This window comes from Diadema setosum, chromosome 7 (assembly GCF_964275005.1).
Source record: "Diadema setosum chromosome 7, eeDiaSeto1, whole genome shotgun sequence".
Classification (NCBI taxonomy): Eukaryota; Metazoa; Echinodermata; class Echinoidea; order Diadematoida; family Diadematidae; genus Diadema; species Diadema setosum.
Genome location: NC_092691.1, coordinates 17,869,913 through 17,893,445, shown reverse-complemented (window position 1 = coordinate 17,893,445; position 23,533 = coordinate 17,869,913). Strand labels below are relative to the sequence as shown.

Here is a 23,533-nt window from a genome sequence, read left to right as displayed (position 1 = left end):
TTGCGCACCTCCCCCCCCCCCCCCCGTATGTTCGAAACCGTTGGCGCCCTCGTTTGATCCAAACGGCGATCGCTTCAGAACGAATGAAATTGCAGCCGCTGCTTCGTTTTACCTGCTAATGACATGTGTGAACACAATAGACATTGTCATTTTGTCCGCGTCATCATCACGTTTTGTTCTTATCTTTTTTATATATAAATTTTGGCGAGCGAGCGCAGCGAGCGAGCCGAAAATTTTTTGTATTTCAGCTTACAAAACATGGAATTCTTGTGTGAACACAATAAACATTGTCATGTTGTCCGCGTCATCATGTTTTGTTTTTATCTTGTTTGTTTTGGTTTTCTGCCCCCCCCCCCCCCCCCCCCATTCTCCCTCCTCCAGTCCGGGCGAGTTTTTGGGTTTTTTTTTTCTTTTCTTTTCTTCTTCTTCTTCTTCTTCGTTTTTTCTTTTGTTTTGTTTTTTTCGTTTTTGGCGCCCCCAAGGAGTGACGCCCGGGGCACGTGCCCTTGTCCCCCCCCCCCCAGATACGCCACTGGCGTGTGTGTATACCTTTCAGGGGCGACAGCACTGGAAAATTGTGAGGTGATGACATGATCAGCTCACTCATTTGTACATTCACCATGAACTGTTTGAAAACTATTTTGCAAAAATTAGCAAATCACAACTTCCTAACTTTTATCCAATTTTGATCATTCACTATTTTTTCTTGCAAATCTTTATTAAAGGGCTTGTATAGTTCTGGTTGAGACCTAACTTCAGGTTTTTAACATTTTTGGGTGAGATAATGAGAAACCTCTTATGAAATATGAAAGAGCATGTGATTCCCAGAGGAATTCAACATTTTTTGGATGAAAATTGGTTATGAAATGGCCGAGATACCCAAAATAGAGCAATACTAATAAATAAAAGTGTGGGACCCACATTTTATTACGATCGCTTTGTTTTACTTTGTTTTTGGATATCTCAGCCATTCCAAAACCGATTTTCATCAAATAAACCTTGAATTCCTCTTAGAATGGCATGCTCTGTACCATTTCATAAGTGGTTTCTTGGTATCTCGCAAAAAGTTAAAAGCCAAATCCTCAGCTCCACCAATACTGTTTACATTCCTTTAACGTGCGGAATACCCCCCAAAACATTACAAGACAGCATGATATTTGCACCGTTTTTTTATTATTAGCATTATATCGAAAACAAATTAGTAAACTCAAAATTGATATAGCACCGATAATATATTGTTTGGTTTACTTCTGAGAGTACTACTGTGATATCTACAGCAATTACATTTGAAGATTTTGTACTGGACCAGGTGCAGTGTGCTCGCTGCTCGAGGTAATGTTACCTTTGACTCGATTTGCATTTGACGTCGGCTGAGTCGTGTACAGCCGAGTTGGTCCCGGCTGGGCTGCATTCAGCATGCAGCAGAAGCATAGTGGTTTGTCTACCCAGCGAACGGCCCGTAGCTTCCCGAGCCTAGCCCATGTGTACCACTGCTCTGCTGGTGGTGCCAGCTAGCTGGGAACAACAGTCGTAACACGTGCATGCATGCAGCTGTATACTCAGTACTGAGCATACTAGCAAGCAGCAGGCGCAGGCGACTCTCACGATGTCGACGTTTAAGCCAACTGTGACTCAAAGATTCCCTTTTGCGAAAGGACAACAGAGCAAAGAGGCTCTATACTGGAAGAATTTTGAAGTAAGCTTTTTGCGAGTGTTTGTTGATGGAGACGTACATATCTATCCCATATTTTGAATGATATTCCAGCCAAGGCAATCGATCCTTGCAGTCATTCCATTAAATTTACTTACCGGTATGTATGTATCGGGTTCGTAGATTCACGCGTGATCATGCATGCATGCAGTCTCTAGCTCGGCCCACAGGGAATGTGAGGGAGGCTGGAGGTGTTTGAAGACAAGGAGTGGAATCTCTTCGCAATTTGTGCAAATTTATGCGTAGGTTCTAATGTAGCATGACAATCGAATGCTTAGCATTTTACTGGCTTTGCTATTGCTGTATGGAACATGGTGATATTTTGATATTAACTAATCATGCAAATGTTACATTGTCGTTGGATAGCAGCCAGGGAGGTGCACCTCCCTGATTATATGGAACAAATCCTTTCATTTTTTTTTTTTTTCAAATCTTGAGGGAGTAAAATAGGCTAGTACTGTAGTAGAAATCACTGTAATGACAATGTAATACTTCTGTAGACCATGATGCTGTCGCTGTCGGTCTGTAGTCTGATCTGTACGTTTATTGTTTATAGATGGTCTTGTGTTAACTGCGACCAGCAGCCCCAACGTACAACGTACAGTGTTGGGGCTGCGCCGTTTTGGCCTCGATATTTGAATGTTGTACCAAACGGGTGCCGTTCCGGCGCTGTATTTCCTTAATTTTTCAACAAAAATTACTGGCAATACTTACATGGGTGGACTAAACCTAAATGATTCTTATCGGCGACTGTTTGATGCATTTCATTGCTTATGATGCAGAAAATGCTGTCTTATAAGGCAAATATCTTCAGCTCACCGATGCTCACTAAAACTCACAATCACTTGCACATGCGCACACAATGCATTCAGTGCAGTGCATTGACAGCTGTATTACTCGCTACATGATGCATATTCACCGTGCGATGATGCATTATTCATATCCTTTTACGTCCGTAACGTTGACGTCATTGTTTACGCATGCGTAGATGCGTACTGATGGATAAACACGTTCAAAATAGCAGCAAAGCTCTCCACTAGGGCAGACCGCCTACTCCTAAAAAATGTGGAAAATTATGCAGTTTCCAGATAAATTGGTGAGAAGGACCAAGGCAATGGGGTAGTGTATATTTCATTTCATATTGTCACTGTGTTTATGATGGACATTTAGCTATGGTTTATTTGTGAAGTTGCCGTATATGTGGCAATAGGGAGTTGTTCGTGATTCTCACTTGCACGAAACTGCGGGGTAGCCGCCAGGACCCCGCCGCAGAACGGCGGGTCTCCGGGGCTAGTCTTGTGTAGACTCTATCTGGTACACTACCAGGTACATATTGTATTTGTAAATACTTTGTATGATAAACATGATAAAAGCCATCTTTTGCGCATACAGTTCGACCTCGATTATCCAGCCTCCTTTTATCCGGAAATCTCGTATTATCCGGATGCGTTCACGCAGTGAAGGACTTTTTTTTCTTTCATCCAAAAATTGAGAAAAAACAGTGACTTTCATGGATCTATTTCACGAATTTCATGAGATGTGCATGATAGGTTTCTCAATATCTAATGAGGTGAAACATGTATGATTTTCACATAAAGATATACCTTATTTTTGCGAAGAAGGGACTACAATTTTGCGCAGGCTAGCATAGATTACACCACCGTTGCGGGGTACGCTACCTGCCTATTGTAGCTGCCAGTGCACTGGGACGGCAGCTATGTGCACTGTGTCTCCCATATCCGGCCAATTCGCTTATCCGGATGAGTGCCGGTCCCGACATGGCTGGATAATCGAGATCGAACTGTATATGCATAGACTCTCCCTCTAATTTTATTCACCAGGTAGCGCTTGAATGTCAAATCTCTCACTCATTTTCAGATAGTGTGTTGTATCGGCTATTATCATGAATGCGTGGGTTCACATGATTTTGTATTTCACAGTTATGGCCTACAGTAATATATACAAATGAAGGCTATAAACTGATTTTTGTTGACATGTCTTATTCTCTGCACATTTTAATAATTTTTGCCAAGTGAAAGGGACAATGAACATCTGCTCTCTGGGTTTGTTGCATGATAGAGGAATGATGCATCATCAGCTTCTCCACTTTCCCGTTACATCACTTTACTGTCACTAGAGATACTCCCTACTCCCCAGTTACAATGATACAAATCATATATCAATATGCTTATAATGAGCATGTGTGCCAAGCATACATTGCGAGCGCTTTCTCTTCTAAAACCAAACCAGCTACTGGGAAAAATTGCCAGAATATACATGTAGTGGCTTTTAATGCTCCTGAACTGGGGTGAATGCAGCAGTTACCTTTGCATGTACAAGTGGGTGTGTTATTAGTATTTGTTTGTCTGTTGTTCCTTTCAGTACTTTGACGGAGAGAAAGAAAAGGGAAAGTTTAGGGAGAGAAAGACCCTCGAAGTATGTGAGTCCTTTGATATAGGTTAGAGAAAAGGAGGCTCTCGGCAAAGGATGACCCATGAAAATAATTGTGAAATGTGAATTAACTGATATTGTCAACTGACACCAAAAAATATATTTCATTCGTTTGTGATATTGCATTAATGTTATTGGTCATCTTTGAGATTTATTAGAGTACCATGACACGAGAGATTGCATAATTTGTATAATGATAACTCTCTCTAGGTTTACTGTAACATGTTGACCTAAATCAGAAGTACAAGAATTATGTTTGTATTTTTGATGGCCCTGTAAAACAAGTGAAATAGAAAAGAAGAAGAGAAGTTACATGTGCTGGTAAATGGTAGCTGTTTGCCTGCTGTAAGAGACCCATTATGAAACACTTTTGTTTTACAAATACCATGGTACTCAAATGCACGTTTCTCTTGCAAAATGTAATCAATATATTCAAGCATTCCTCCCTTTTCTTCTGTATTCATTATTACAGTTCCCTGTGGTAGTCAAGGAGTATGGTGCTGTCTCTGATATAGATTTTTGCCCCGTGGAACCATTCAGCTTTGCAGCTTCATGTTCTACCAGGGTAAGTGGTCTCTCTGTAGTATGTCTTCTTTACCCATGATTTGTATGTCTTTTTTACCCATCACTTGTACACCGTATACTATGTTAAAGTCTTGCTTACACCATAGGGGTTCAGTCACTTTGGGTACCACCTTTCCTCTAACCTCTCTTAACCTTTACCCTTCTGAAGTTTCTTTTGGTGTCAGAGTGATTCACAACACTCTTATCATGTCCTCAAGTCTCTTGCTCTGTCATATTTTCCTTATATTGTGGATTTGTGCCAAGTTTTGAGACATATTATTTTAGTAATATGTCATGAAGTGGTTAATGCTTTGATGTTACTCTGTGTAAAACATTTTGAACTTTGCCATTCATCTCTAATGATTTCCTTCAATAGCTCATGTGATTTCAATCCATGTTCCATCAGTAGTATTAAATTTTACGTAAACTGTCTATTGTCATCTCTGAAATTGGAAGTTAGAAGTCACATACAGAGCACTGTATTAATCACTGAAGACAGAAATCAGGCTTACTTGTACATGTACGTACATATTGTAATTCAGGAATAGTGGATACGTACAAAATGGCACAATTACAAATGGTACATTTTTTGTGGGTAACAGTCTTTCTGTTCTGTCCTCTCCTTTATTGCAGGTGCAGATATACAACCCTGTGACAAACCAAGTTGACAAGACAATCTCTAGATTTAAGGGTGTGGCGTATGGGGCAAGCTACCGTCATGATGGCAAGCTGATGATAGCTGGTGGAGAGGAGGCTTATGTCCGCCTCTTTGACATCTCAGGAAGAGCGGTCCTTCGAATATTCAAAGGACATGATGGGTGAGACATTTTACAATATCAAATATAATTACCAAAGAAATGGAGTTTCAACTCAACACCTAACATTAGTCAGCACTTCTGTTTAATTTCAGTAGTAGTTAGTACTTTGGCTATCTGCTGTTTGAATGTCTTTTGTTTGTGATGTAAATAAAGATTGTGATAATTCATGTGTGATGAGAAGCTTCTCAGAACTTGTACAGTTTTACATAAAGATCTATCCACATGCTCCAAAATCTGAAATACTGCAGGCATTAATGAGTTCATCCCACACAATCTGATGCAAGGATCACATCAGTTTGTCTTGCACCACTATTGTTTTTTGTTGGTGTTCTGTTCGTTGATGTGACAGGGGATGTGACATAATAATGATATACTGAAGAAAGATCCACAAACCATTGTGTGAATTGGATGTTCTTCTCCACAGACCAGTTCATGTCACAAAGTTTGCAGCCAACAACCAGGTGATGTCATGCTCAGATGACAAGACTGTCCGCTGCTGGGACATCCCCAGCGAGGAAGAAGTTGTCCGGTTTGCAGACCACAAGGACTATGTTCGATGTGGTGTGGTCAGTCCAAGCAGCAAGGATCTGTGGCTTACAGGTTTGTGCATTATGATAGCATTGTAGACCTGGGGGTGTTTCATAAAGCTGTTCGTAAAGTTATGAACAACTTACGAGCGACTGGTGATCAGTTCTGATGTGCTATACTTACCAGAATTTCAATAATTCAGCAAAAGAACTGATGACCAGTTGCTTGTAAGTCGTTTGTAACCTTACAAACAGCTTTATAAAACAGGGCCCTGTTCAGTTTGGATACTGCTTTTTATGTAAATTTGTATTTCAGCCATTCAACTATTTTAACTTTTACAACTGGGGAGCTTCAGCATGCTTAATAGATGATTTATGTACTGACAGAGCAAAGCAAGCGACTCATTGCATAACCCAGTGAACATTGAAACATCTTTTCTTCTTGATTTGGAAGCCCCCACCCAACCATTATTGCTGACATCAGTAACAAAAAAGAATAGGTGAATAATGTCTGGGAACTTCTGATTCTATCCTTCTTACTGATGTAACAGAAGTGCATTTTGTAAGAAATTGGTGCATATATTATTTGCAGGAGGATTTTTGTGACATAATTCCTTCAACTGAATTTACATGCACTTGAGCTTCAAACTACATGTGTAAATGCTTGTCAGCCGGGATGGTAGCTTTGCAATATTCATAGGGATGATTATGTGAACACAAGAAATTATGCAGAATAATGACTACATTCCTTGTAGCAGCAGTCGGTGTTGTGATCATTGGATGTGTACAAGCTGTGAATGTGAATTGTGGTTCACTCTGGAAAATGCATTCCCCTCCACCTCCCCCCTTTTTTTAGAGGTGGAAAAGATGGGATTATAATTTGTGATTTGAGTTTATGTAATTAGTCTTTTGTAAAGTCAAGAGTTATTCGTCAGGTGAGATTGATAAGGGTGTTAAGGTGCCACTAAAGCCATAGTGTTCGAGACAACTTAATGCCCCTCTCATTCTCAACAGACATATTGTAATGTAAGGTTGGGCATGCAACCAATCATATGTCAACATTATAAAAATTAGGTAGTAGCTGTAGAAGTGCAAGCTTTGTTTTGATAGATGTTCAAGCTTTTTCCTGTCTGTGTTTCACACAATTTATATTTTCATAATTTTTCAGTATTTCTATTAAAAGAACTAATAATGACATCAAGTACTTGATGACGTCACTGTGAAAAGACATTAAATATGAAACTTTGCCTTTGTGTGGTCATACACAGGATCCTATGACCATTCAGTGAAACTCCATGACCTTAGGACAGGGTCCAGTATCCTAAGCGTTGATCACGGCCAGCCAGTGGAGAGGGTGCTTATGTTCCCGTCAGGGGGTGTCTTCTTGTCAGCAGGTATGTATGGAGAAACAAACTTGAGATCTCCATTTTCTATGACCTGACAGATTGCTAAAATTGAAGTTATGCTGGTATACATGTACAAGTATATTTGAATGCTCCTTGCTTAATGCTTATCTTTCTCAGTGATGGGAAGTTACATCAATACAAGAAAAAATTATCATTCCATAGCATTAAAGACAACAACTGTGTGAGAAGTAAGACAAAAGTTAGAAAACATTTCTGTTATTCCTCATTTACTCAAATATAGCTACCGAGTTTAAGAAAGGAAGTAAATTAATTTGTACTTCTCTATTGTGTCGGGAGATATTACTATTCATATATCAGAAGCATGGTCACTTACTATGCATTCGACATTGTAATGCATTATTTCCCTTGTGCAGAGAGAATTGCATTATATTCAGTGCAGAAATGCAGTTGAATTATAATGAACTTTTAAACAGGTGAATACAGTTGACACCAATGTGCTGGTGTCACTGTTGCCTTGCCATTTCCACATTGTCATCTTGTTTGACCAATAGTGAACTGGTTTGTGATAAAATGGTTTTTAAAAAAATGCAAAAACATTGGATGACATCACTTGTGCTTAATCATTTTGGTTATGTTATTCCACACTGTTTTCACATTATTTCTTTTTCCCCAGGTGGAAACTATGTGAAGGTATGGGATGCCCTGGCTGGAGGTCGTCTGCTAGCTACACTCAGCAACCACCACAAAACAATCACGGCCATGTGCTTTAATGCAAACTGCTCCAGACTCTTGACTGGCTCACTAGGAAGGTAAGCGGACTTATTGTCATGACACCCGTCTGCTTGGATATCGATACTACTGGAAATACCAATAGCATCAACAAAGTTTTGGCTCTTTGGAAAATTGTAGATATATGTGTAATGCTATGTGAAAATAAAAGAATTGAAATAGGGGGGACCTATGAATTCTTTATATGAGACCTGAATATTTTCCCCTCAAATTTTACAAGAAAAATTTATCCAAATATTTGTGCAGATTGAGAGAATGATGAACAGTTTAGCTCAATATGTTTAGAGAGTCCAAATCAGAGATTATTGATTTTCCAAAGCTCTTATTAAATTACTACATATTTGCTTCCCTCTTTAGTAAGCCTCGGCAATAATAGCATCATTACAACTCTCTAATAGGACTATACACAAACATTCATTCGCATAGATTTAGCTTTTTAACTGTCCATGACCATGTTAGTGCAAAGTTCAATGGGCACACATATGTACATTGGTCTTTCACCATGGCTTTTAAGTTCTCTACATTGGTGCATCAGAGGCAAGCATCTATTGTTTTTAGCTGTTGTGTTGCAAAGCATTTGTTGCATCCTATTTGGAATTTGTTTGTACCACAATTGCTCTACCACAGCAGTCTTTTTTCCCATTGTAAATCCACTTCTGTGTCATAAATGCACAGTGGTTTCATTTAAGACATGATTGGTTTTCCTCATCACATTGTTTTGCAGACATGTCAAAGTGTATGATGTCTCAACATATGAAGTAGTCGCCAGCATGAGTTACCCAGCTTCCATCCTGTCTATGGGCCTCTCTGTAAGTTCATATTTATTTACGGTACTGATTCTCAATTCAGACAAAATGAATATTTGATGTTTCAGCCTGTGACAGATAGTGGAAGTTTACTTAAGTATGTATTCATTCTCAGGGAAACTTATTGATTTGGAGCAGTATATATGGCTGTCCATGAAATATCAGTCCCATTTTGATTGTGGTTGTACAGTTGTATTTGTTATCACAAACAAACTATTGAAAGCATTATGTTGATAGTGTCTCATGAATTCTGATACTGATAAGATTGGATTGTTCTGTTATACCTAGATTGAGCCAAAACTCATCAGTAGTCCACAAGCTGGCGAAGTGATGTAGGAGCTAACTTCCATCTACAATTTTGTAAATGAAGCTATTTTCACTGTGCACGCAACAGATTAACAATAGGTAAAGCATGTGTATTATTGACTTTGCCATTGCCCATTAGTCATGAAGTACTCAGCTAATCTTTAGTGGTATTTGTTTTCTGTGTAGCCTGATGACAAGACTCTTGTTGTGGGAGCTACGTCTGGACTGCTGTCGATCAGACACCGAAAGCCTGACAAAGAGATGGAAGGACTTCACTCCAAACAGCGACAGAGAGGCAGGCGGAATGTCTACATGCAGGGCAGGGTCTTCACTCAAAAAAATGTGAGGAACATTTTGTTACTGAGATGTATTTTTCTTTGCAGTTACCATCTTGCCAGATTTCAGGGGTTGTATCTAGGCCATTCGGGAGGAAAAATGAGAATTTCTCTGTTGCTGTTTAGTGTCCACCATATATTTGCAAAATGTCTTCCCCTCTTTGCCTCTCTGAATTGACTGCCTTCTTACCATGAAATGTAAAATTGAAAATATGAGTTTATGTACATTTAAGGATTAGGAAAATTTCATGTTTGTTTCTACCTTTGAATCAGATGTTGAGATGAAATATTTCTTACGCCCAATGGCTCTGATGAGTAACTTTTCCGTCGTGTTTTTCTTTTTTTTTCAATAAAGGCGTCATGTATATATTTGCAATACTCATCATATCAAATTCATATTGAATTTCTGCAGGGAAATCTCATCGTCAAACCTTCCACCAAGGCCCGCATAGAGAAATATGACCGGATGCTGCAGAGGTTCCAGCATTCCAAGGCTTTAGATGCTGCACTTCACGTGAGCATTACTATTTGTACTTTAATCTTTCATGTACTGTATACGCCGAATATTTCGCGAGGTTTTTATTTTCGCGGATTTTGCGAGTTGGGTGCATTGCGCGAAATTAAAGACACACAAAAATATTGACTCTGATCCCGATGTGAATGTGACGTACAGGTGTACACTTCTCTGTTCAGTATAGGACTCCACAATCGCGAATTTAACCACTCACGAAATTGTCGGGAATTCGCGATTCGCGAAATATATGGTGTATACAGTATATGTTGAGAGAAAGAGTAAAATGAGTTTTAGGTCATTACATTTGAAGTTAATTTCATGACAGTGGCACTAGTAATTAAAGTGTTAAGTTTATTTCAAGAAGAAGAAGTATGAGAAAATTAGACAAACAATTATAGAATTTACAGTAATATCAGACATGTAGGAAAAAAGTTGTATCTTTTTTGTGTAACAGCAATCATGGTCACAAGCATACATGCTTGTGTAAAGAAGTGATGATGTAATCTCACAATTCTCCCTTCAGCACTATTCGAAGGTTTAATAAAGATCAGCTTTTTACCCTTTCCATTAAAAAAAAGAAAAGAAAATCAACATGAGATTGTCATGCATATTACTGATGTTCTACAGAGATGCCAACTGTTCAGTTTACTTTTTTTATGCAGTATTTTTGTCCCCGCCGAACGAGTTCGAGCAGGGGACTATGAAACGGGCTCCGTACGTGTGTGTGTCTGTGCGTCCGTGCGTCCGTCCGTCCGTCCGTCCGTGCGTCCGTCCGTGTGTGCGTCCGTGTGTGATCAAAATGTTCAATTTGCTACTTCTCTGTCATTTATGAGCCAATTTTGATTCTGTTTGCTTTATATGATAGCACTACATGGGAGCTTTAAAACTTCTACACAGAATTTCAGTTGTGACCTTTGACCTTGACCTTTGATCTATCTATATTGTACATTTGCTACAAAATGCTACTCCTTCGCCATTTCTAACCCGATTTCGATTCCGTTTGCTTTATGTGATGGCATTAGGTGAGGGCTTCAAAACTTCTACACAGAATTTTGACCTTTGACTTCTTTGACCTTTGACCTTGATTTTTGACCTATATTGTACATTTTGCTACAAAATGCTACTCCTTCGCCATTTCTAACCTGATTTCGATTCCGTTTGCTTTATGTGATGGCACTAGGTGAGGGCTTCAAAACTTCTACACAGAATTTTGACCTTTGACTTCTTTGACCTTTGACCTTGATTTTTGACCTATATTGTACATTGGCTACAAAATGCTACTCCTTCGCCATTTCTAACCCAATTTCGATTCCATTTGCTTTATGTGATGGCACTAGGTGAGGGCTTCAAAACTTCTACACAGAATTTTGACCTTTGACTTCTTTGACCTTTGACCTTGATTTTTTACCTATGTTGCACATTTTGTTACAAAATGCTACTTCCGGCGGGGACATATATTACGCACCGCGTAATTTCTACTTTTCCTTGTGTACTTTATGGGGGTCAAATACAGTCAACCTCGCGTAAGTCAACATAATCGGGACTGAGCAAAACACGTCGACTTACGCGAATGTCGACTTACGCGTAAGTCGACATTTTGTCGACTTATAAATGAAAACTAATTTCCCCTGTACAGAGTAAGATTTGGATCACGATGCGGATCGCTACCCAAATCTTACTCCTTTTGCCGCCAAAACATGCCTACTGACATCAGCAACAATAATGTTTTAGTTCATGCATGAATCTCGCGCGGGTTAGTAACGACAACGCACAATTCCCAAATCTCTAGAGAGATTTTGAGAGAGCGGGATCAGAAACCTAGGCCCGTTTCTAGACACTTTACGTTTTAAACTTGATTTGAAATATCAAACTCAAATTCCCCAAAATTGCATTAAACCTTGCGATTTAAATTCAAGTGCGTTGCTGCGAAGATGTGCATGTGATTTCGCATGATTCTGTCGAGATAATTTTTCAGTGCCGACTGAGTTGAAATATGTGTCGCCATATTTGTTCAGTTTAAATTTGTATTGCCATACTCTGAAAATGAATTGTTCTCGCGCTCCGATTCGCAACATTACTGCTCTGTACGGCGCGGGCCCGTCTGAAATAAAAAGAAGAAGAAAAGTTTGTTTGAAAACGACATCTTTCGGACTACTATAACCTTCGTAAGAACAAACCTCTTTCCATTGTCGGACTAATTTAACTTTGGACTGAGATTTAAACCTTCGGCATAGCGAACTTTAACAATAATTCGTTGTCATTTTTTTCATTGACATTTTGTGAAGCAGCATGCGTTTCGGCAGTTTGAAACGTGTGAATGTTGCGATGTCTTTCCCCTGCAAGTGCAGACTAAGTTCGGTCACGGCGAAAGTTCCGTTACGAAATAAAATATAATGCGAGCCTTTTCTACCATAACGCACTTCCGTAAATTTTTATGCCCTTAAACGCAGTTTCTGCATGGTTTCGGACAAAACCTGCAAGTCTTTTCTGCAACGCTCTTGTTTTTTAAATACAGCGTTGCTTGTGATTTGACAGACTTGCATTTGATTTTTAGAGTTGCGCTTAAACGCAATTGAGTTTAAACTTCATACAATTTTTAGCTCACCTGAGCCAAAGGCTCAAGTGAGCTATTGCGATCGCCCTTCGTCCGGCGTCCGTCGTGCGTCGTCCGGCGTCCGTCGTCCGTCGTCCGTCGTGCGTAAACTTTTACATTTTTATCTTCTTCTTGAAAACCCCAAGACCGATTTTCATCAAACTTGGCAGGTAGCATCCCTAGGGGGTTAGGAACTCAATTTGTTAAAATGGGCACCATGCCCCACCCAGGGGGCCCCCAGGGGGGCCCAAACCCCCCAAAATTAAGGAATCTGTAAAAATCTTCTTCTCTAGAACCAGAAGTGATAGAGCTAAGTTAATACTATGAGTTAGTACATTGATGACTGTAGTTTCAAGTTTGTTCATGGCAGAATCAGGGGTGCCCCCCTTGGGACCCAGGGGAGGGGGGTGGGGAGGGGTCCTAATGGGGCCTAAATTATACATTTTCATCTTCTTCTTGAAAACCCCAAGACCGATTTTCATCAAACTTGGCAGGTAGCATCCCTAGGGGGTTAGAATCTCAATCAGAAGTTATAGAGCTAAGATAATACTATGAGCGAGTACATTAATGACTGTAGTTTCAAGTTTGTTCATAGCAAATCCAGGGGTGCCCCTCTTGGGGGCAGGAGGGGTTGGGAAGGTCCAAATGGGGGCCTGAATTGTACATTTTCATCTTCTTCCTGAAAACCTCATGATGGATTTTCGTCAAACTTGGCAGGTAGCATCCCTAGGGGGTCAGGATCTCAATTTATCAAAATGGGCACCATGCCCCACCCAGAGGGCCCCAGGGGGCCCCCAATCCCCCCAAATTATGGAATCTTTAAAAATTTCAGCCCTTATTGTACATTTTCATCTTCTACTTGAGAAGCCTGGTCAAATTTTAGTAGAGCTGTGAATAATTTAGATTAGTGACTGCGTGAAAGGTGAACTTGCGATACTCAGGTGAGCGCTAGACCCGCGGGTCTCTTGTCTAGTTTCGTATGATTATCAAACGCAAGTCTTTTCAGCGTTCCGTGCGATTTGATGGACGTGCATTTGATTTTCAGAATTGCGTTTGATTTTTAATTTTGCTTACGAAATGAAAAATAATGCAAGTCTTTTAAACAAGAACACACTTCCGCAGATGTTTAGAGATGCATTTAAACGCAGTTTCTTATAGTTTCGTACAAAAACCGCAAGTCTTTTCTGCAACGCTCTTGCGTTTGAATACAGGGTTATGTGTGATTTGATGGACTTGCATTTGATTTTTTGAGTTGCGTTTAAACGCAATTGAGTTTAAAAAAGTTCCCTACAATTTTCTAGTTTCGTATGATTATCAAATGCAAGTCTTTTCAGCGTTCCGTGTGATTTGATGGACTTGCATTTGATTTTTAGAGTTGCTTTTAAACGAAGTTGAGTTTAATTTTCCTACAATTTTCTAGTTTTGTATGATTATCAAACGCAAGTCTTTTCAGCGTGCCGTGTGATTTGATAATGGACTTGCATTTGATTTCTTATTTTGCTTACGAAATAAAAAAATAATGCAAATCTTTTAAACAATAACATAACTCCGTAGATGTTTAGAGATGCGTTTAAATGCAGTTTCTTATAGTTCCGTACAAAAACCGCAAGTCTTCTCTGCACCGCTCTTGCGTTTAAATACAGCGTCACGTGTGAATTGATGGACTTGTATTTGTTTTTTAGAGTTGCGTTTAAACGCAATTCAGTTAAAAAAAGTTCCCTACAATTTTCTAGTTTCGTATGATTATCAAACGCACGTCTTTCAGCTTTCCGTGTAATGTGATGGACTTGCATTGGATTTTCAGCGTTGCGTTTAATTTCTAATTTTGCTTACGAAATAAAAAAGTAATGCAAGTCTATTCAACAATGACGCACTTCTGTAGATGTATAGAGATGTTTTTAAACGCAGTTTCTAGTTTCGTATAAAACTGCAAGTCTTCTCTGCAACGCTCTTGCGTTTAAATACATCGTTGCGTGTGATTTGATGGACTTGCATTTGATTTTTAGAGTTGCGTTTAAACGCAATTGAGTTTCAGGTTCATACAATTATTTTCTAGTTTCATATGATTATCTGAGACGCAAGTCTTTTCAGCAATGCACTTGCGTTTAAATGCAAAAGTTGCATGTGATTTGATACACCTGCATTTGATTTTATTTTTTTTTTGGTTGCATTAATTTTCTAGAAAGGGCCCAGGTTTTAATACCGCTTCGGAATAATTAACGTCGCTTCGGAATAATTAAGGTCAGAATATTCGGATTTACAAAAACATCTCATGTTCGGATAATGAATACCTACTGGGACATAGTTAAGTGTAAAAAAAAAAATTTGCATTTTGAGAAAAACGAGAGGGAGAAAAGGGGTAAAGTGAACTGCCTTGGGTACTACATGTAATACTCCAGTGTAAATGAGTGTATGCCCTTTCTATTCTGGCATACAAGACAATGGACGCATGGTGCGAACGCTACCGCGCATACACAACGAATTACCGAGTAGAAATGCAGCGAATTGGAGCGGGAAAACAATTCTTTTTCAGAGAATGGCGATAAGACTTTGAGCGAAAAATTATGTCGACTTAGACGAGGGAATTAACATGTATTTCAGCTCAGTTGGCACTGAAAAATCAGGTTGACTTACGCGAGTTGTCGACTTATAAATGTCGACTAAGACGAGGAAATTTTCAAGGAATAACAAAGGCAAAAATCGGGACTTTTTTATTGTGTCGACTTAAGCGAGTTGTCGACTTATGCAATGTCGACTTAGGCGAGGTCTACTGTATACTGCAGGTTTCGTGGAAAATACTGTTGTTCCAAAATTGTGCACTTGTCTATTGCAGGAAAGGTGAAAATACTGTTTTTACACACACACAAACACACGCTCAAAAAAAAATATGCCTTTTCATCCCTCAGAATAATGTTACGGTGATCACAAAGTTGGTATCTCTAAGTGAGTCCTACTCAGATGACACAGATTGTAGTGACAAGTCTTGGAGTTCCATTCGTAACCTCATTATTTCTGTGCTAACTATTCTCCTCTTCCAATGTTGGTTATCTATGTGGCAGCCCAATGTAAGGCTCAGGTCTCCCGAAATCAGCTTCAGTATCTTCAGGGAGTTGATCAGACGTGGGGTTGTACACAGCGCCCTCTCGGGCCGAGATCGCCGTTGGCTGTGCATCGTCCTCATTTTCCTCAAGAAGCATCTCCCAGACACAAACTACACATCTACAGTGATAGACATCACAGATATCCTCTTGGGTAAGATGTCTGCAAGAGTCTGTGCATTTCTTTGATACACATCTCTGTAGTAGTAAAGACATTTGCTGTTAACAGGTTATCTCAGAGAGAACATTTTGAGATTGGAGATGTAATGCTGTATCTTTATTCCATGTCCATGCAGAAAATTTATCTGTAAGAGCAGTTGGATATATATAGAAGGGATACTTAAAAGCAAATTAAGTGACCTTTCAGACACTAAGGAATATTTTGATTCAAAACTTAATGAATATTCTGTCTTCTTTACTGTTCAAGTCCCTGGCACAGAAATGAAAAGGAAGTATTTTGATTTATCCACTTTCTTAATTGGAATATGTCTCACTTTTATTTTATTGATCTGATGGAACAAGTGAACAGATGTCAAGCAAAAATATAGTGGCTACAATGCTTATTGGGAGCATGAAGAATAATATTATATGAATTCTCACTTGCCTGTCAGTGTGTGGCTGTTTAACCCGTTGAGGACGGTTTGATTTTTCTACAACACGCATTTCCCATAGACGCTTGCCCCGAGTATACTCGGGACTCGTCCTCAACGGGCTTACTTGTGTGGAAGTACATGTGTGCTGTATTTGTGACTGACAAAACTTATCTTTTTCTCTCCCTCTATCTTTTTTCTAGACATCTATGGTGAGGTGATGGGTGAAAACGAGGAGGTGCTGAAGAGATTTCAGTCCCTGCAGCTGGGCATACAACAGGAGCTAAAGTATCACACTGCCCTCGAGGAGATTAGGGGCATGCTGGACACAGTCCTGGCTGCTTCCCAGGCACCACCACCACCACCACCCACTCTCCCCTCCCAGGGCAATGGCTTCCAACCAGCAGAAACAGGGCTCATGAGTGCTTCCCCTGATGAGCTGCCCAGTTCTATGTCTAGCAGGAACGCAATGGGCAATGTCTCTTCCAAAGAAGGAGATGAAGCACGTGAGCAGGAGACTGGGAGTGTCAGTGGGCAGGTGAATGGGGCCAGGTGACACACGGCCATTAGTGGACTATAGGGAGTTTAGTAAAGGGGAGTTACAGCTTAAAGACCTAGGCCCTGTTAACTGTAAGTCTATGGCAGACTGTGTAGTAAGGAAGTTTCAAATCGATTTTTATCTTTTGATAAAACAGGGCTCTGGTAGTGTGGGGATGCCATGGAGTGGGAAAGCTGGCCCAGTTTGGTAGTATTCAAGAATCCCTGTAATGAATTGTGTGCGGTTGTATCACTAATCTCTATGTAGATACACACACAGCCGGAGAATCTTAACTGGAGTCAATCGTTACCAATGAGGGTACGTTTCAACGTACATATTCGCTGACTGACCAGTGCTATTCATGGTTTTCAAATGTACCCCAGTGGGCAGCGAATGAATAGGGCCACCCATGTTTACCCATGCTACTGGGACTTTAAGTGTACAGTGAAGAGAAAGAGAACTTGAGAGAGAGAGAGAGAGAGGGGGGGGGGGAACTTTCTCCTTGTCACAGAAGATGAGTTGGTGACTTGAGGGCAATATTGCCAAGAGGTCATATACAACAGCATGATATCAACTTACATGTCATAGTAAGGGTTATCACTGTGGGTAGAAGCAAGTCGGCAGTTTACCTTTACAATAAGAATAGCCTGATATGTGGTCAAGTAACATATTTCATTCAAGCAAGGGTGACATATTTTGTTAAAACAATAATGATATCATTTTGAAGTACAGATATTTACGTTGCAGGAGAAAAGAAAGAAAAAATACCAATATTAATTCTACTTTGGTGATGTGTTCAGTTCTACGAATGTGTCCACTATGAGAAAATTAAAACTTAAAAGAGAGTTGATTTCATTTTGTTGTCACTGGAAAATAAATCAATTATTGTAGTGCAAATGATGAATATGTTGTACTGTGTAATTGACTGAGACTAAGACATGGCATGTTTGTTTGTTTGTTTGTTGTTGTTTTTTTTCAGCAAGTTTATGGGTAACCCATGTAACATGTGTAAGAAAAAAATTATTGAGTGTGCCATGAAAAGCTATGTGAAAGAAAGAAAGAGAAATTTGTGTTACTAGACGTAAGAGAAAGGAGTATTGGGTGTTGTGAAGGAGAAAAGTGATTATCCCTGAGGTATCATAAACTATGGAGGAAGTACTCACTGTATAAGCTGTAATTCTCGTAAAGGGTTTAATTTTCGCCAAACTCCACAAATCACAGATGGACCGCGCATTTAGCAACACGCAAAAATGTTGCCAAGCCAAGCGCTCTAGGCTAATAGTGCACTAACAATATCCTCGGTGTCTATTCGCAAGAATGTCTGTGACCTGCTCATTTGCGAAAAACATCTGTATGCGAAAAACAGCTTATACAGTAAAATATTGACACTGGCAATTGACATGGCTTTGAGCTGTTCTATTTATTCCGTAGGTAAAGTCTTCATGCTTGTGTGTCAGTGAGTGTTATTCAGTTAAGTGAAAACTCATAGTGCTAGGATTGGCTTTTGGCATGTGCAATGACTCCAACTCTCTTGCTTTCGATGGGAGATCTCCCTCAGAGAGCCCATTTTGGCTAAATCTCCCATTCTCCCACTTGAGATTTAATTTCCACCTCCCTCGCTCTGTGTCTGCCGCTTAAGATGTGTTTTCTCCCACCTAAACTGATCTTTCTCCCACCCAAACACCTATGATTTGAATCATTGAATTATTACTTGTAGCCATTGTATGTTGAAAAATAAGCTTGAGATAGCACGAGAGAGCACCTAGAACCCTAGAGCTTGGACCCCGACCACAAGGGACTTCATGCTTGTGACGTGCGCTTCGCGAACATCAAGTTGGAGTCTCCAGTTTGCTAGGGGTTTCAGGGTGGGAGAATCTCCAAATCGGGAGGTGCTTGGGGCTGGAGTCTTTGCATGTGTTCAAATGCACCATGGCTTTACCTGTCAGGGAGCTGTTTCTAACTCTCCACACTTTTTTGGGCTTGTGCAGTACAACGTACAAGGCTCTATCATTCATACATACCTCTCAACCAACTACTCACATGTCATGCAATTCATTAGGTTTGTTGTTTTTTTTTTGTGGGGGGGGGGAGGGTAGTAGTATGAGTCTTGTGTCTGAGAATAGAGGATTTGCACAGAAACAAAAATCAAATTTCCAACTTCAAAATGTGTCTGTGTATGTATGCAGACACAAAAGTATGTAAATGAAGGAGTATATCATTGCTGGGGTGACAAGGTCTCAAATTTTGGTGAAAATGACTTTTTTGCACTACTGGTCAGATAATCAGTTAAGTGTTGTCCTGTCCAAATCCTAGCTGTCTTTCCCCCAAAATGAAGCCACCATAACATGTCAAAGTAAAGGCTATCCTATTTGATATAGTGCTTTGGGTGGCATGTGTTTGAGCTGTCCTAAACATGTGACATTTTGTAGATATGAGGTCGTGTCACCCCAGTGACGATATGTGTGGTGAATGAGCAGCCACCCAGGGCCTACAGAGCTGCTAAGTCTCTCTGATTCTGTAAAGAGGTTCCCTGAATACTGCAATTTCTCTTCCTGTCCTGAATATGTGAATGCAAAAGCCTCCCTAATTTGAGAATTTTGGCTATTTAATTGAGTTGCATGTAATACATAGTATCTTCGTGATCGCTCTTTGCATTCGAATGTTAGTAGCCCTTCAAATTTAGGAAAGGTGAGAGGAGTGTTGAAAATAAGTGCAGTTTGGGAGTTACGAATTGCATACTGTATGTCACAGTTGTATTCGTAATAATATCAATGCAGTGATTGGTATATATTCCACCATAATATATGATTTATGGTCTTCGAATAAAGAATGTATAAATTTGTATTTGCATTGCATTTCTTGAATTGTGTTTCTGTGAAGTCTTCAATCTTTAGTAATTGGTAGTCTATCATCTATCATCTATCATCTTTTCCTGTAAGTTTCATCAAAATCTCTTCACAGCTTTCTGAGTTATTTTGCAAACAGACAAACAAACAAACCAATGCCAACAAAAACATAACCTCCTTAACAAGGTAATGAGTAGTAATCATTATAAAGCCAGAAATTATAAAAGTGTATATGGGAGTACATAATGTAAATAAACATCTTTGTTGTGCTACCACTGGTATAATAACTTATAACAAGCACATGGAATTAGAACCAATGTGACAAATAATATACACTTGTACAGGTATATCATTTTTTTCCCCGTGATGGACTGCTTCAATTCATGTTTGTGACTCTCCAGAGATGCACAAGTACAATCTACTTGTACACTTACAATCAAGTATATATCCATATCTATTATATATATATATATATATATATATATATATATATATATATATATATATATATATATATATATATATATATATATATATATATATATATATATATATACTGGTAATGCATTTTTGGCCAATAAAGAATGATTTTATTCTACTTGAATTTTCGGCGTCCTATGCCAAGACTCCAGAAGAAGGTGTAGGACGCCGAAAATTTGAGTCGAATAAACTCAGTCTTTATTGGCCAAAAATGCATTACCAGTTGGTTTCTTTATATGTATATATATATATATATATATATATATATATATATATATATATATATATATATATGAAGAGTTTGTTCGCAAAAACCGATTAGTCCGTATTTGCCAAATGGAGATATTTGCGATTAACGGTCAAGAAAAATAAAGAGAATAATAAGAAAATTTGTGTTTCTTTTGACCATAACTTCAAAAATGTTCCTTTATCGGATTATTTAGTAACCAATACATCATGTAAAAGGTATTATTTTGTACTTTACTTTAGAGACCGTACTTCAAAATCTTCAAAAATGGACTTATTGGTTTTTTGCAAACAAACTCTTCATATACGGAGGGAAGGAGAGAGAGATGGCACAATTTTTTGCTTACATTTGCTAAGAACACTATAAAGAATATTTACACGAAAAATGTGCCTGATTTGAGCTTTATTTAGTAATTTATTGCAAGTAGTCTGATTTTATGCATAAATTAGCATAATTTAGCATTAATGGGTATTTTTGAAAAATCAACTTTACATCTTTGTAGATTACGTCAAAGGCAATATGCACGTGTCAATTTTCGTCGTGATCGCGCATTTGACGGCCGAGATGGGGGGGGGGGGGGGAGATGGGGGCGGGGGGGGGGGGGTAGTTTGCAGGCACAAACCCTTGTTGGTCGTAAAGGAGTCTGCGCCAAGACTACTACTTGCACCACTTTGGCACTGTCCCATAGGCCCTGTGTTGAAGCTTCTCCCAACAAGGAATTCACAGTGAATCTGAAACACTGTCGGAACTTGCAATAGGAGAGAGATCAAACTAGGGAGAGAAGTTACTAATATACAGAAGACCATCTCTGACTCTACTTATTAAAGATTACTCTTGGAAGTAGAAAACCTCTTATGTTTTTCTGGGTCTGGTTCCTGCATAGGCACCAGAACTGTTCTTTTCTTTTCAACCTTGATTTTCTCAAAGTTAAGGTTTTATTCAGAACCTATACATAATGAAATTCAAGGGTATTAATTTTAAATTATCACATAGGTTGGTACACTTACAATGAACCTAGGTTTGTGTTTAATTAGTGGGCCCATGACTACACAGTATACCAGCGAGAAAAAGAAAAAAAGAAGGCGTTTAAGGTAGTTTTGGTTGAGATGGTGATTCAGCTTTTAACTTTTTGCATGATAGAAACTACTTGACATATTAAAGAGTAGTTAACATTTTATTTGATGAAAGTCGGATTTGGAATATCCAAAAACAAAGTAAAGCAAAGTGGTCGATATAAAAGAAAGTTCCCACATTTCATGAGAACCAATTTGTTTTGGGATATCTCAACCATCTCAAATTTGATTTTCGTCAAACAATATTTTAATTCCTCTTAGAAATAGAATAATATGTAGGGGCCTATGCTCTTTTGATAGTCATATAAGTGGATTCTCGTTAATTGTTGCCTTGAAATCTTGTTCAGAAAAGCAGATGATGCCCCTAAAAATATCTCATTACATTTTAGTCATTTCATGGTTTACACATGAATCCACATAGCATAGGTCTGCACGTTACTCCATGGTTTACAGAAGAGCCAGATTTAAAGGGGAAAAGATTACTGTACTGTGTAAAGTATAGGGAGAAACGGTCACCTGATACACCCCTTGGAATCTGGTGTACTGGTATCCATGGAGGAAGTGTTGTTTTTATTTCACCCATGGACTGGTGATATCGGCCTAATCTGTCTTCCTAATTATCCAGTTATTGGGTGCTGCCAGCCAAGTCCCCAGAGATGGTGATGGACATTGGAAAGCAACCAATCACATGGGTAGAGGGTGGAGTTTGATTTTCACCGTGAGAAACTGTTTTTGGAAGTCTGTACAAACCCTTGTTGGGAGAGGCTGCAGTGTAGTGGTGCGTGTATTAGTCTTGGCGCATGCAGACTCCTATACGACCAACAAGGGTTTGTGCCTGCAAACTAGGGGGGGGGGGGGGGGGAGGAGGGGCTTGGAGACCCCCTCCGGCTCTATGATTTACCTAAATAACCAGGCCTAGTTTGGGTTAATCAAACTCAACATCAAAATAACTGCACTAGCTTGTCTTACAGGTAAAACATTCCACACTTTTAAAGAAAAAGTTGATTTTTATCAACATATTACACAATTTCAGTTTGGTAAAGACAAAAAAAAATGTACGATATTAGCCCAAAAGGTATGTTGTGCAATCTGAGAACATAACTCTGATCATGGTCTGAATGGGGTGGGCTCATCAGGAACAAAAGTCGGATACACCTACTTTTGTTATTTTGCACTTTCAAAATGCTCCAAAACAAATCATTATCCTGGCAAATCGCGTCAGCCAGACAATTTTCTTGGTAGACCCTTTCGATGTATTGCAAAAGATGCAAATTGAGTCCTTCTGAGAACAATGTTTTACCCTTAACTAAACGAAATCAAACATGGAGATGAAATGGCAAATCTTGTGGCATAAGTGCTATCAACCTATTGTTGATTTGCTAAATTATGAATACAGCAACTATAATGTTAGTCCAATTATGACTTTTTTAATCTAAGAAATCCTACAAAGAAAATGATTGATGCAGTATTACACTATATCACATTAAAGAATAAGATTGGATTTTGACAATGGCTGCATAATGGAATCCACACAAATCTATTCATTTTAGATTCTACTTAATAGTATGGAATGGGGTGAGGGCGACTGGAGCTGCAGCACCCCCCCCCCCACACACACACACACACACGTGGACACACAGACACAAACACTTTTGGCTCTTACAAAAAACAAACAAACAAACAAACAAACAAAACAAAACAAAACTTCTGTCAAAGCAGGGGGGGGGGGATGGGGAGAGGGAATGACAATGATGAAGTTACCATAGACTAATAATCACAGTATTATACTCGATTGAAGGTACCAATGAACCATGAACCCCCCTAAAACAGAACGAAACAAAACAGAACAAAAACATATGCGGCTCCTGAATTTTGTACGT

General features: G+C 39.2%; 1 protein-coding gene across 1 annotated transcript; it reads left to right on the top strand.

Moving 5' to 3' along the window:
* Nucleotides 1-1,605: 1,605 nt before the first annotated feature.
* Nucleotides 1,606-17,075, top strand: LOC140230403 (U3 small nucleolar RNA-associated protein 15 homolog). The gene is made up of 11 exons (XM_072310550.1): nucleotides 1,606-1,696; nucleotides 4,635-4,727; nucleotides 5,360-5,544; nucleotides 5,969-6,144; nucleotides 7,340-7,465; nucleotides 8,112-8,247; nucleotides 8,952-9,036; nucleotides 9,526-9,681; nucleotides 10,087-10,188; nucleotides 15,841-16,033; nucleotides 16,673-17,075. The coding sequence occupies exons 1-11, from the start codon at nucleotides 1,607-1,609 to the stop codon at nucleotides 17,023-17,025; spliced, it is 1,695 nt and encodes a 564-aa protein (XP_072166651.1). The 5' UTR covers nucleotide 1,606; the 3' UTR covers nucleotides 17,026-17,075.
* Nucleotides 17,076-23,533: the final 6,458 nt, after the last annotated feature.